The sequence below is a fragment of the Lissotriton vulgaris genome, chromosome 11 (genome assembly GCF_964263255.1).
Source record: "Lissotriton vulgaris chromosome 11, aLisVul1.2, whole genome shotgun sequence".
In the NCBI taxonomy this organism is placed as follows: Eukaryota; Metazoa; Chordata; class Amphibia; order Caudata; family Salamandridae; genus Lissotriton; species Lissotriton vulgaris.
Window position 1 is genome coordinate 300848463 of NC_141699.1, and position 15908 is coordinate 300864370.

Here is a 15908-nt window from a genome sequence, read left to right on the forward strand (position 1 = left end):
CGTGCACGACGCACTTCCAAAGATCACCGGTGAAACAAGTCATATTCTGCGTTCTGCTCCAAATGCTGTGTAATGCCCCAGCGTTTGCAGTCTCCTCCGGGTGCCTAACTATCATACAGGACTGATTTTCATCCGTGCATTAATAGAACACCTTTGTAGAAAGTAAATTCCTACTTAGATCAACGGGACAATTGTGCATGCATTAGATGTGCATACAGTGCTAGGAGACACGGAAAGGGCCGCGCCGCCGCTAGTTTGAGAGTAAAACAGCGCAGAAATAACAAAGCTGTGTTTTATTGCTGTGGAGTCGAAGTAACAAGGCTTGAGTGGCACTCAGCCAGGAGAGAAAGCTCTGAACACATTTGGTCACCATATTTAATCTTTACACGGCATTCGTCACGTGTGTCGGTGTAATATATAAACCAGTATAACATGGACCCTTTCTTTTCACTTTACTCATGCGCATTTTATCGGACTGTTGATGGCGTATCGACCCTGAGAGCAATACGGGCCTAATGCGAACTCTGACTGCCTGGATGAATCTAACCAGGCCCGCACCACCGCGACACATAGAGGAGTTGCTGCCCTAGCAGAGAAACGATGTCTGGAGAGCCTCCCTGGAGCCCCAGGAAACAGTGGACTCTTTGGCGTCCTGGTCTGTTCCCAGGGATCGGCGGCTGCCACTTCCATGTTGCCCCCCCCGCTTCTCGGCTACCTCCCCAGGGTGGAATGCGTGGTGCGATGCAGGCATTTTCCCTCTATCGGCTGGCCTCCTCGAGCAGATTATCTGCTTGCTTGCCCATATACCGCCGCTTCGGGGTGTCTCTGCGCGCTGTGCTTAGTGCTACAGCCAGTCTCTGCTCGCTATGCTCCCGGTGGAGAGTGCGGTGTGAGCTTGCCTCCGTCTCACACTTGGGACGGCTCTACCCCCGGCAGGAGTGCAGAAGCACCAAGTCTAGGAGTGACCTCTCGCTCTACTCCCCACCTTCTGGCGGCGGTGCAAGCTCCCTGCAGCTCCAGCTGATAAGATCAGAGCTGAGTGGAGCTCCTGCGGAGAGCTTAGCAGTAAGGCAGGGCGCAGAACAAGGCACCTGGGACATCTCGCCACAACACCCCGGCGCGGAGGGGTTAGTCTGCCGCTGCCACCCTCACTCTTCTCCTGCACCGCTTCCTTCACTTTACCACTACCTTTACTTTAGCTTGATCTGGTCACTCCTCCACCTGTGTCTGCTCCATATCCGCCCTCCACCTATGTGCCTACGTTCCTCACCCTGTACCCTCTCTACTCCATGCGCACCCCCGCTCCACTTGAGCCCCCTCACCAGCACATTTGTCTACTACACCCGTATTCCTGCTCCACCCACACAACCCCTTCCACCCGTACCTTCCTGCTTCTCAACGTCTGACCTAGCCTCTACTCTGCCTCTCCCCCTAATTGACCTGTTCCCACGCACCGGCACTCTCCCCTACTCCTGCACACTCTACCTCTCTATCCCTCCACTTGCACACTCCACCCTTCCATCCCTCCACCCCTCCACCTGCACACGGCACCCCTCCATCTCTCCACATGCTTCCTTCTGCCTCCCAACAAGTGAATCCCCTCTACTCCACCTGTAACCCTGCTCCGTCTGAGGCCCCTCTTCTCCTCCACCTGCACACTCCACCCCTCCACCGGTTCCCTTCTGCCTCGAAACAGGCACATCCCTACTCCACCAGGAACCCTCCTCCACCTGAAGCCCCTCCTCTCTACGACCTCCAGCTCCCGCTCCACTCCTGCAGCACCAGTTACCCTCACCTTAGCTATCCTCCCTCCACTGTTCTTCTCTCTCTTTGCCCACCTAGTTTCCCTCCTCTCCATCTGCACTGCAATACTTTCTCTCCAGCTGCCTCCATTTGCCCTTACCCTCGGCCTCCCACTCAGCCCTCACCCCCCATCACTCTTCACCACCTCTCTCCAACCGCACATCACAGCTCTCTAACGGTGCACATCCGTACCCCCTCTCTTTATCGACATCACTCCACACCACGTACACACACTCTCCTGTGATCTCCCTCTGGTCACACTTTCTTCACGTCATTACCTTTCTCCCTGGCGAGGACCCCCTACACACACACAAACACACGCGTACCTCCCTGCCACCGCCCTCTATCAGTCTCCGCATCGCTGGCTCCCTATCGCTTAACTTTCATTTATCTCGCCCTTTATCCTGCCATCTGTCCATCCGGCCACCCAACCAACCATATGGATACAGCTATCCATCCACCCGTCCATCTGTCTGCCCGTTCTCTCTTCCATCTGTACCTTCTTCTGTACGTCCATTTATGTGCAACTTTCCATCCATCCATTTGTCTGTACATCTATCCGCACTTCTGCCATTCTCTCTTTCCATTGATTCATCCACCTGTCAGTCCCTACTACCATACATCAATACCTCTTTATTTTGCTCTGGCTAATCATTCGCCTCTCTCTGCCAGTGTATACATGTTGATCAACGGTCCATATGTACGCTGTCTGCTCGTTCAATATGCATATCTATATTACTTTGTTCCGCAGCCCCCCCCTTTTCTGATGTGCAATCGCTCTTTGTTATTTCTCCGGTTCTTCTCCTCCACAGTCCCTCTCCCTGGCATGTCTGAGTTCATGCCCACCTGCCCCCTCCTCAGCGTCAGTTGCCTGTCCGGGTCTCTTGCAGCGTTTGCACCAATATTTGCTTGCACAAATAGCGCTATATGGTGTCTGTGCATATCTCAGCGCACAAGCATGCCTTCCAGACTCTACTCACAGTCAGAGAGATCCCGGGGCACACACCACTCACAGGCACTAATTCCTCTAAATTCTGATGGTGCATAATTGCTAATATATACTGTATACTTTTTAGAAAAGAACAACATTATAAAAAAAGTATAGTACAGCGCGTGATTATCAGCGTCACCCATAGCAGCTGGCTTCACAAAACTGAAGACATTATAGCAAGACGGCTCAAAATTTCACACGTTCTCGTGTTGATTAATAGCGCTGCAAATGTTGTCTTCGGGGTGTTTTCAGTGCTGAGGGTGTCGCGTGGAAAATTACAAAAAACAATTTGATGGACAGAATGTAGATCAATGTCTTACATTTACCCCAGTACAAGGATCTGGGCCTAAATCCATCGTTTTTTGCACTCCACACCACCCTGGGTCAGATAATGGCTTTATGCAAATCAGCTCTGACCCTGTGCCCCATGGGAACAGTCCAGTCCGAACTACAACAGCCATATCTTTCCCAGACCGGAATCAAGCATCCGCGGCCCCCTAACCCGCCTTCCCCATCCGCCGCAACTACGTACAGATGCACAAGCTCCTCTCTCTATATACTGTTGTGTCTTCAAGCGCTTTGAAGCTTCGCTTAACCACACGGAATGCTATACCACAATTTGAACTAAGAAATACAATACACATGTGGATTTCGGATGTTCTGTGCCCGTGGCCCTTTCACTCTTCTAGTGAGTTAATTATCACAGGTACCACCGGCCCGTCGCAGAATCTACACACCTGTATTGGGGATGAAAACACCGTTTGCTTACAAATGTTTCACACTATGATGGCTATAAAGCGGGGAGCCCGATTGTTTGTCCTAAATGTACATTTTATTTTAGAAACAAAAATTCTACTCTTACCACCCATCCTGAGCAACCTCGAATGTAGCTTATTTCACGCCCTGCAATTAAATATGTACAGATTCAAATCTCTATACACTAGGATAGATGTGTATTAGTTCACGTTGTTTTTTGCAGACACCCACACAAAAGCTAAATTCTGGAATATAGGCAGCCCTACGCCATTTAAGTTAAAATTAGAAGAAGAGATGGCGTGCCCTTAATCTGTCTTTAGGGGCAAGATAGTAAGTACATAGGAAGATTCTTATTATGCCACTGCTGAGGGTGTCTGAGAAGATTTGGTGTTATTACAAAACGAGGAGAGGGTAGCCTCACATCACTCTGGGACACCACTACATCACTCAGGGACACCACCACATCATCACTCAGGGACACCACCACACTACTCAGGGACACCACCACACCACTCAGGGACACCACCACACCACTCAGGGACACCACCACAGCCCTCAGGGACACCACCACACCACTCAGGGACACCACCACAGCCCTCAGGGACACCACCACAGCCTTCAGGGACACCACCACAGCCCTCAGGGACACCAACACGGCACTCAGGGACACCACCACAGCCCTTAGGGACACCAACACAGCACTCGGGGACACCACCACACCACTAAGGGACACCACCACACCACTAAGGGACACCACCACACCACTAAGGGACACCACCACACCACTAAGGGACACCACCACACCACTAAGGGACACCACCACACCACTCTGGGACACCACCACATCACTCACGGACACCACCACATCACTCACAGACACCACCACATCACTCACAGACACCACCACATCACTCACGGACACCACCACATCACTCACGGACACCACCACATCACTCACGGACACCACCACATCACTCTGGGACACCACCACATCACTCACGGACACCACCACATCACTCACGGACACCACCACATCACTCACGGACACCACCACATCACTCACGGACACCACCACATCACTCACGGACACCACCACATCACTCAGCACCATAACAGCATCACTCAGCACCACAACAGCACTGTCCTTGCTGGCTAACAACAAGCATTCCCATAGCCAATAGGACTCGCATTAGAAAAGTGTAAGCTATTGGCTTTGTAAATAACAATGCTATTAATTTATATATTTTCAGTGCCAACACATATTAAAAAAATAATTGTCATTTACAATACCAATAGCCCACACTTTCCTAATGCGAGACCTATTGGCAACGCCAGTGCTTGTTTGAAGGTATGTTCACACACCGAGGCTTCGGGGTAGTTGTCCATTGTATATTAATGTCCATATTCGGTTGGGGAGCTGATTTTTAACTACCGGTTGTCTCTCCTCTTCTTTAGCAACCTGGGAATCTTGAAAGTCTTAATCCCATGTTCAACAGCCTTGAATTATCACCCGTAAGTGACTTGTCACAGTTTCTTGGGGCCACTTACTTATTTGCTAGTTCTTCCGGCCACAAATCCCAAGTGCACTAGATCTTATCCTTTATTTAATGTTTCCCTCATGCTGGGTAGGGGATACTAAACTACTGGTTGTCTCTCGATTATTTTTTAGCTATTTGGGAATCCTGAAAGTATTGATCCCATGTTTAGAAGCCTTGAGCATTGACAAGTAAGTGATCTGTCACTGTGTCTGGGGGCCATTTACGCAATTGCCTGTAGCTTCAGCTGCAAATCACCAGCGCATTAGATTAAATAATTTTCTCTCACATGCTTTTTCACATGTATTTTCAGACACCACTAAAGGTCCCCTTTTGCAGTTGGACCCTCTGGGCCCATTCTACTTACCACCGTTTTCCCTTGGTGGTTGTGGAGTAATTTAGCCTTTCGTACTAGTTGACCTATAATTCAATTATTTTAATATCACCTGTTTCGCTAATAGTGGTCCCTTTATCGCAGTTGTCCCACTCCTTGTCCTGATGAAGACCCTAATGTAAGAACCACAAGTATCTACATATAGCCCCCAGGGTCGAAACGTTGACAGCTACTTACCCTCTTCACCATCATGGACAACAGTATTAAGATTCCTATGTGCTCATGTAATATGGTGTTCTAAAGTTTGGCCATGTTAGAGGCCGGATTGGCACTCTCGAAGTGATTTTGATGTTTATATTGGTCATTGCCCTCCATCCTTTTTCCACTTACCTTAGCTCAATTTTACACTTACCTTACCCTTCCTCCCGGGGCACCTTCTTGAAGACAAATGTTTGAATTTATAAAAACTTGTATTCAGGATATTTTCTGACAAGGCAAGAGATATCCGTGTCTGGTGTAAATAAAAGTGTTTTTTTTTTCCTTTGAAGACTGTGAATTATTTTTACAGGAGTATCTATAGAATTCATGTTTATTAGTCTGTCCACTAGGGCCACCTGCTCCTACAGGTGCGAGCCATGAGGCCCACGTTAAGACCTAAGAAGAAACTGGGAAGTCAGACCCTCTAGGTATGGCAGCCAAATGACGCTCATACGACCATCTGCTAAGTACGCTGCAGCAAATGAAGGTATAAAAAAGTACTAAAAACTAAAAATCGAGCAGAAACCTGCAGGGGAAGGCGTTGTCTCTCCGACGAGTCAACCTGCACCTTGTCACCACCCGAGAATAGATAAGCAGGATGCACCTCTCCCACTAGATGACTGGCCAGATATGGGGGCTAAATAAAGTAGAAAAGAAAAAAAACGGCGCATGCAAGACTCCTGTGAATGACATCAGGAACAGTACTCCCAAAAAAAGTTACATGAACAAACAGAACAAAAGGTTATATAAAGCACCAAAGTAAGGCCAGGAGGAGGCGGCCTCACCAATGGCTCCGTTTGACAGTGGCATGCACAGGGAAATATGCGATAAAGATCTTTTGCTGGATCATCATCCAGTAAAGCCACCATGGCCCCTCAGCCCTAAAATCCAGATAGTCACGGAAAAAAACATTATTAATGTTCAGTCACCTATGCCAACGAGCTTCAGCCAAGCCTCGGGATTGGCATCTCCAAATACTGATAAGGCAAACATTCTAACGTCGCAAATTGTGTGGGAGGCCATCACCATTATAAGTGACAGCGAGTCATTTCCCCCCTGAAGTCAAGCATAAACAAGAGGGAAATGACTCCCTGTAAATCAAATACCAATACTGAAAAGTTTCATGGAAATATTGAGGATCAATACATTAAGGAAGAGGAGATTCTCAGAATATTGTACCCAGTCAACATGCTGAATAAGGACCACATGCAGACCTATATCCCAATATGCATATAAGACAAAGAGGGTCGGAGGGAAAGAATTACTAACACCCTTGGCTCAGATGAAAACCCAGCTTTCAGCCCTGCATTAAACAACACACTAAAGAGTACACCATATTCAAAACTACTCTTCACATACCAAAAGTTTAGCTGGGACGGAGAACAGGATAAAAATTGTTTTGTATTATGGAATGCAAAGGATAAAGCTCTCACACCAATTGGCCAAGCATTGCTAAAGCACGTGGATAAGCTAGATATACAAATAAATATCATGCAGTCACTAGATACCCATGGTACTCGCGACTATCCAAGAAAAGCTACCCAAGTACAGTTTAGTCATCCAGAGATGACAAGAGACATCGAGGAGTGAATAAAATGTGCTGGTTCAATGGGGTATTGCAATCAGGCAACAGTCTCCTTCAAGATACCCTTGGATTTATGTGAAGACATTGTTGTGTAGTTGTCACCTCACGCCAGAAACTGTGCATTTGTGGACAGCATAAACTTTGGGATGGTGCAAGACTGATTCTATGCGCCCCCTCAGGATATACTTCCCTATAGACAAGCTAGCTCACCGTGCCACCAAAAGCTCCACTAAACCTTGTCGGGCAGCAAATGGTTTCTGGCAACTACTGAACATGACAATCCTGGTCCTTCAGGAAGAGTGGTTGCAGACATAGAACCTGTTTACTCAGACACTTGTGCTCTAGTACTCTCGGAGAATCATATACAGAGAGACATTTGATATTTATTGAATCAGTGTGATTCTTGTATAAAATATATTTGTTGCAATGATCAATAGACAGAAGCAAATGAAAGTTACTAAGAGCAACAGTATGGTAAACAGAATAAAAAGTTCCACCATGGTGGTAACACAGCAGGCATCCAATACAATATAGAGAATTGGTTGTACTCTGACTATGCAGTCCCTAACATAAGTGTCTAAAGTGGGAGTGCATATGTACAGCCAACAATCCCTGTACTAGATGATCCATCCCCTGGTTACCTGATGGGAAAGAATGTAAGTCCCTGTCTTGGTCACGAGCTGGACACCCTTACGAGAAGAAGTCAGCAAGCTGCTGGGCCAAAGCGTCAGGGTGTAGAGACCTAATCAAGATCAGCAAATCGCTCTTCTGTCTAAACTCAGAAATGGCAGGTTGTTTATGAAGAAAAGCATCCTTGAGAGTCCTGTGCACACCAGCATTGTTTTGGTCTATAGATAGCCATGTCGCCCCGTGGATGTAAAATAGAACGACATTTGCACAATGTGTGTCGAGACCTTGTAAGTGTTGTTGTAGGAATAATGATAATGTTAGGAGAAGTAGGATCTGTAAGCGAAGCAGTTTCAGAGAAACTAATCCAACATTGTCCCGCACGCAAATGTGCGTGAAAGGTTGTGTGAAGGGGAAGGCAACTTAAGAAAACGTGTCCATGATAAAAGATGGCGTTGGTTCTATGAGGGCCATAACACAACATCTCAGGCTGCCTCAGAGGGCATCAGTTCTCCTTTATTCAAAAGGGCTGGAAACAAGAGGCTGGGTGATGATCTTATGCAGATCATAAAGGAGTTTCTAATGATGCAAGGGAATGCAGGATGGCAGGAAATTAGTAATGAACAACACATGAGAAACACAGAAAAAAGACCCCAAAAAACTAATCTCTAACACACTATACAACTATGAGGTTTTGCTCTTAGAATGTCAGTGGCCTAAACACTTTATCTACCACAATGATCTAACCAAGGACATCAGTAACAGTGATATAATTTGCCTTAAAAAAAACTGGCATTTAGCAGAAATTGTATGACCCGACCACCTTGAACTTCACTCACCAGCTGAACCCTTTTCTAAAGGAGGCCACCCTTCGGGTGGAGTTTCAATTCTTTTTCAGAAAGCCTTGATGACAAACGTAGTAGAACTAGTGAGTGACTGGAACTTACATATTCATAAACCTAGCACCGCCCATTGACAAAAACAACAGGGAAAAATCACTAGTCATCATAGGGTGCATTTACGTTCAACCTAAACAACCAACGAAAAGAACTGCTGTCGTTGGTGTCTTAAAAACAATAAACATTGAAAGACAGCAATATCTGAAGGCAATGTGGTTGCTTGCAGGAGATTTTAACATGTTCCTTCTAGAATCAGCCAAGCCCACAATCTGGATTCAAGAGGAGGTGGATGAATGGCTCTGTCCCAAAATTTCTCCCCAACAAAACCAAGAAGGACCCTGCAGGGAAAAGGTTTGCTACCCCCCTCCCCCCCCCCCAATCAGTTAGGTCTTAGAATTTTAAATGGAGGAAGTACCCTAGCGAATACACCAGTATGTACATTTAGCTCACAAAATTGCTCCTCACTAATTAACAAAGCCAGGGTTTCTGCTCAGAACTTCAACCAAGTGAGTCACTTTCAAGAGATTCCTGGCCAGATTAGTTGTTGTCTCTCTCGAAGAGCATGCCCATTTGATATCTGGCTTAAATGATAGACTTTCAGGAAGATGTGAACTGTCTCCATTAAATTAAATAGATCTCCGATATATCAATGGAAGGCTGAATTGCGTAACCAAGTTTCCTCTCCGCTGCATTGACATACCCCAATGATGAAGCTATTAATTACATTTTCGCAATACACCCACGTTTGGTCCAAATAAAGAACGCCCTTTTCCTCATTCACCAACGGAACTAAGAATGATCAAACGGAAGTTAAAACAATCTGCTGAGAAGGAGCCATATTAACAATAACTTGGGTGCCTTTGTCAAGGATATAAGAAATGCAAGAGAGGCCAACAGAGCAAAGACATAGGAACTCCGCAAACTGAATGAAGAAAAACAGTGGGTAGAACTTCACAAGGCTTCAAAACTAAGAAATTCCGATAAATTCTGGAGACTGGTGCAGAAGAGATCAGAAAGGAACACTTTGAAAGTACAGTCTTTCATATCAGCAGCAAATTGGATAAAATACAATACAAGTCTATATGTTAAAAATACAGCAAGCCCGTTTGACGAGACCATGCCCTGTGCAAGGTGTCCCCTGCAGGCACCCAGGCTGAATGGGAGGCTAAAAAAAACGATATGGGCAAAGTGCAACCATTCATCACCTCCCTTCGTTCAGTTGTAGTATCAGGGCATAATGGTATACCAGCTAGAATATTAAAATGCGCACGAGAATTGATTAGTTTTATATGCCCGCTGTTCGAGTAAATGCATCATCACAAATGAGGTTCCTGATAGCTAATTAGCCATTCAATTTTAGGCTAATCGCTCTGCGTTATGTAGACTGGAATTGCTTTGCAAAAGCTCTTACCTTAGAGCTAGAAGAATGAGCCACAGCCAATGCATTAACACTGATAACACAGTAAGGTCTTAGACATGGCTGTAGCACGGACGATTACCCAGTGATTCTCTCTTCTTTGATTTAAGAGTAAATAAAAAACAAGTGCCAACTATTTACGCAGCTGTTATTAACTACACCTCCGCCTTTGATAAAGTCCTGAATTGGGGCATTCTTGCTACATTGTTGATTGATACCATGAGCCTATAATTTAAGGCCGGTGTAAGAGTCAAAGTCCCTGTAACAGAGTGATGTTGCAAAAGATCTGGCCAAACAAAGAGCCAACATAGGTATATATAGAGGCTCCCCCCGATTATGTAATCTTTATTTGGCTGACTTAAATGGTGCCCTAATAGGAGTGTACGCATTTTCACCTTTGATTGCGGGATTTCATTTTCAAGGTTTACAATATGCAGAAAACACAATTTTATTCAACCACACTGCTGTTGGTCTGCAAAGATTGTGAGTTGAATGCCTTCAATCTCTACTGCAATAAAAACAAGATCACCATCAATACCTCAAACACAAAAATAATGGTGTATGGGAGGGAGAAGGTCAAGAAAACCAAATTTACGTTGGACCAGGCACATATTGATCTTCGTAGCCCAGTGGCACAACACATCACAGGCAACCACCCGGACGAAAAAGACATCAAATTCCATGCAATTGACAGGGTGGCGCCAGGAAAACGTGGTGGTGACAGGATCACATGTCTCAGACAACTTGAGGCCCGCTGGATATGTAGATTGAGAGCTGTAGATCAGGGATTAAATGTAAATAATGAATTCCATCACTTTTTATGATTCATCTATTCCCTTTTTTCAACTTTGTGAGGTTTCCTAGCAAAATCACTGCTGACCCAGAAATCCCTTTGACGGTCTCCTACTAATACCTTAAAGACTTGACCTGTATGTCATTGGGTTTTTTATCTCCACATAAGACCATCTGCATCTGCCCTTAGTCGTATTTTTGTTTAAATTCAACAACAAAGTAAGAACTTTGTGTATTTACTGAAGTTATCTCTCCAAAAAGACTTTCTTATCACACTATTGCTCCAGTATCACATTTGGGTAATTGATGTGAGCTACTTGTTGAGCAATTTCTTTGAATCGAGACTTAACATTTTTGTTATTATTCCTCAAATCTACTGTCCAGTAACTGGATGTGTTCAACTTGTACATGTGTTTATAATGCCATGATCCAAAACCTAGCCAGCTGGCTAATATATTGACCATGTTGGTGACCATGATCATATTCATGATGTACAGCTACATTAATCAGACTACGCTCACATATAAATGGGAATAGACGTGATGACTATTTTTGAATAACATGGAGTGCACTCTCCCTAAACTGTCACCTGACTTCGTGTATAGCGTTATGTTTTATTTTTCAGACTGTTGGCCAACATACATGCCTGGTCTGTGACCATAATCTTATGTGCGTTACTCATAGATAAGCGTTAATACTTGAGATGAGCAACGATTCCTCAAAACGTGACATAATGTTAACAATTTGGGGACTTTTGAAAATTATGTGTAAAATATTTAATTGCGTGTATCTTTGTCTCAAATTACTTATATCACGGTAGTACATAATTGTAAGCCTTAATACGATATGCTTAACATTGAGTGATTATGTGTAGATGGCTTTTTATGCCTAGTTTTAACCTGCACAAGATGTCCGCCCGCATAAATGCCTTTTGGGGCTTTACTGTATGTGCTTTACCGTTCACACATACTCCATAATAAGGCTCTTTACCAATTATAACTGTACGATTTTTAACCGTATCCATCTCGAGCACTATTAACTGCCAATGTATAATCTTGTCTTTTCGCATAAATGACAAAAAAAGCCCTTTCTTCTGTTTAATTTCGGGATTTTTCCCGTTACCACTTGACTAGACTAAGATGGCGGCCAAGTCTGCATTGACTTTTACGTCGCCAGGGGCTGCGCGCCTTTTCTGATTGCCCTAATTAGTGTTCTTAATTGATAATTATACAATTCCGGAGGATATATATACCCTCCGGAAAATGCCTTTATTATTCACCGACAGACCAGACGACCGCACACGTACGAGACGACGACGCCGAATACATGGTGAGTCCCTAGGAATATGTTATATGGGTCCCTAATTGTCTATTTAGACAACCTTTTTACACAACCCTCTGTTTGTTACTCTATCTCAGTGGGTTTAATTTAATAATAATATGCATTTTATATGGACTTGCATAGCGAATTGACCATGCGGGCTAACAGGCTAAGATGGCGGGCTCGTTTTCTCGTTTTTTCAAGCCCTTTAGATAGGCTCGTACATGACATACTGTGTGACCAGTTGGAAGTTATCTTTTGACGATCACTTCACATAGTCGGCTTATTTGATTCTGTTTGCCACTTTCTTTATGTGTCAAGGGACAGTTCCTCTTAACATAATTTCCAACATGACGTGATTGTTTCATCAATTCACACGTATTTTCTTCAGTCTTACAGAATACCGAAAGCTAACAAATCTTAGGGATTTAAGAAATCTTATGTCTATCCTTAATTATGGGAACTCTTTTACCATCATAAAGTGCCGAACATCGTATATGTCTAGATATGGACTACAGTGATGATGGGCATAGAAAGGCATTTAATTTGACAGTCTCTGTCTACTGACTCACATTAGTATAGAAAGGTATTCTGTCATAAAGCAACTATCTAATCATTAACAATTGTTGTTTCTGTTGTCAATACACATAGGCTCTTACTTCTCACTATAATCTTTCACAAATCCCTCTTTCAGGCTTATACTTTATTCTTCTCTTTTCCAACTGGAATATAACTAACGGACGATATAAGATTTGCTTGACCAGCCAACTATACAATTAAAGTAAGTTTTCATTATCCATCTCTGTGATCCACAACGTTCTTTAACCCAAATATAAACTTTAGGGTTTTTAACTAGGGAGGTCCTTCTTGGCCTTTCAAATGTTTCTTAAAAAAGGTATATTCTTATAAATAGCACTATAGATTGGGCACAATAATTAGATAATGACTCGGCTCTCACTAAAACTGTTTTTAAGTTGTGTAGATACCAATGGCTTTTTTGTCAATATAGGTGCATAAATATGACTATGCTCATTAAAATATGGATATATTTACTTATAGAACCCCATTTGATCAGACATCTTTCAGGACGGATGGGACGTGTAGCATAAAGATACACTGCGTTAAGGTATTTAAAACATCTATGCATAAAAGTTACAATGTAAATATTAAAATGTGTACCCAAGTTAGACTTCGGTAGTCACTTTCCTTTGCAATCCCTTTCTAAAATGGTTAGGTTAATAATACTCTATATACATCATACTGTCTGATCTCTTGAATAATTTTGGTGACAATATATGTTCTCCCTGGAATTTAGACAAATTCGATCCAAGTCCTCTTTCTTGTATATTGTACATTTCAAATTGTCTGGTGTATTATAAATGTTTCTCTGTGCTTAAATTGTATGGTTTATCTATCTGTGCACGTACTTTTGTATTTATACACATACTTATATATACTTTTGTATCTTTTTTAAATGTAGCCCTGAAGAAGTCCGGTTTCGGACGAAACGCGTTGGCTATTTTTATCTGCGAATTTTGAATAATAAAAGAAAGAATAAAACGAAGAAAATTGACTTGGAATTTTCTTGGGAGAACTATTGGATTCCATCTTTGTCACAAAACAAATGTTTACCAAGCACTAACATCGTGTTCATTATATTGTTTTTGGTGTGCGAGGTCAACTTGTGAAGTTACATATTGAGCAGGTAGCCTGCAGGAAATATCTTGCCATCAATTTCAATGTGGCTCACACCGTGTTTAACTTGAGGTGATGAAAGAAATGTCGGTTGCAATGATCATCAGCCCTCAGAAGTTGCTAAAACAAATGACAGGTCCTGACCGGACTCCAATTTGCAGAGTCATTGATGCCAAATTAATTTCAACTCAGTCATATGGTTCCTTAATCTTTAAAGACAGTTTAGGCTCTTGGCTGGACAAGGCTGAGTGCCGCTGTTACAGAAGACTATTCCAGTTGCAGAATGCACCCTTGCAAACTGGCCTAGAATTCAACTTAAGCAAGCAACTATGGGGAAAACAAGATTCTTAAGTTATTATATTAAACTTAAGGCTGTCCGCCTGGCTCGTTGAGGGAGCCAATATGGTCAAGTATGAAGGATGGTAAGCTTGCATGGAGAGCATAAGCGATGAACTCAATCAACGCTTGGGCATCCAAGACATAATTGACCTGAAACTGCCACCAAAACTATGTGCTAAGATACTCACTAAAAAGGGCAGATTGAAATCCGCTGATGACAGGAGCTTTCAGCAAAGGCCCACGCAAAATTGAGTATCGCCCTCTTCCAGTCCAAAAGGAAAGAAGCACATTTATCTAGCCATATCAGCCTCGAAATGAAAAAAGATCTAGTCAGGCTAAGATGTGACATTATACTATTACAAGCCTACACATACAGACTACTGAGAGGCGCAAGCGCCTTGAACTGCAGACTGTGATTACAAACTTGAATCATTGCTGCATGTAGTCTGTACCTGTAACAAACGGAAGGAGTTTAAGCAATTTTGGCTAATTCCTGTAGTTCGTTCATTAGGAATTAGGCAATGTCAAATTGCTATAGAAACATGTCTACGTCCAGTCCAGTCCAGTTAATTGCTAGATCTTTTTAATTCCGGAAGGTCGCTTATAAAGTTTTGAACAAGAATGCTCTGTCTGTATTTAGAATTTCAGATGCACAGACGGGTGGGATTTACCAATTCTGTCCAAACTGCATTTAAGTCTCAACACCCAACTGTTGAGATTCCTCCAGATGGCACATTGCATCTTGCATAGATCTACTGCACTTCATGTCCTACTTTAAGAAAGATTTTTGATGTTTTTATCTTAAAATGATTTGGTTTTTAAATAACTAAAAACAAAAGTTATATTATTTACTGGCACTAAGTGTAATTCTTCTACAAAAGACCATATGTTTACTTTTCTGGGTCATCAGGGAATAAGGTTACTACTGCGGTGCTATCAATTAACCCCTTTAACAGGCACTAAATGATCCTTTAACTCCCAAAAGAACATAAAAGTCAATCATTTTGGATTGTGCGCTAGTTAAGAGTTGAGTTTTGTTCTCTTATGCGTAAAGAAATAAAAGTAACCATCAGAGAAGCATGCAACTAAACACACCTATTGTGACAGATTATAATTAAGCAGTTAGTGGAACAGAAAACATATGCGCACCTGTTGCTGCTAACAAACTTGGGTGGCGGCTGTTTTTCATCCGCAGGACCTTTTTAACTTTGTCAAGGATGTCGTTGATCTGGGCAGAGACACTTTCCAGAGACACATCAGACAAAGGGTTACAATATTGGTCGATCAAAACAGCACCTGCATCCAAGGAAAGTAGAAAGACAGAAATGAAAAAGGACCCCACAGAAACTACAAATTGTTAACTTAAAAAAGGTGGACACAGATTACATTTAGACACTATGGAACATCCTCTGTGATAGACTAAGCAACCATTGGGCTCTTTACATTGAGTGGGCATGAAGGGGAAAGAGAAAGGGGGAGAGGAAGGCAAGAGTGTGCGCCTATGATGCTTGCGCTGTTTTTGATCTGGTTGTGGTTCTGTGAACTAGGCACTGCACC

At 43.4% G+C, this 15908-nt stretch overlaps 1 protein-coding gene across 2 annotated transcripts in view; it reads right to left on the reverse strand.

The window, feature by feature from the left end:
• The window catches only part of FBXO21 (F-box protein 21), a 230963-nt gene that overhangs the window by 149395 nt on the left and 65660 nt on the right, over positions 1 to 15908 (reverse strand). For both annotated transcript variants that reach the window (XM_086943268.1, XM_086943267.1), the window contains exon 5: positions 15501 to 15647. In XM_086943268.1, the coding sequence (XP_086799394.1) occupies positions 15501 to 15647 (147 nt within the window). The remainder of the gene's footprint in view (positions 1 to 15500; positions 15648 to 15908) is intronic.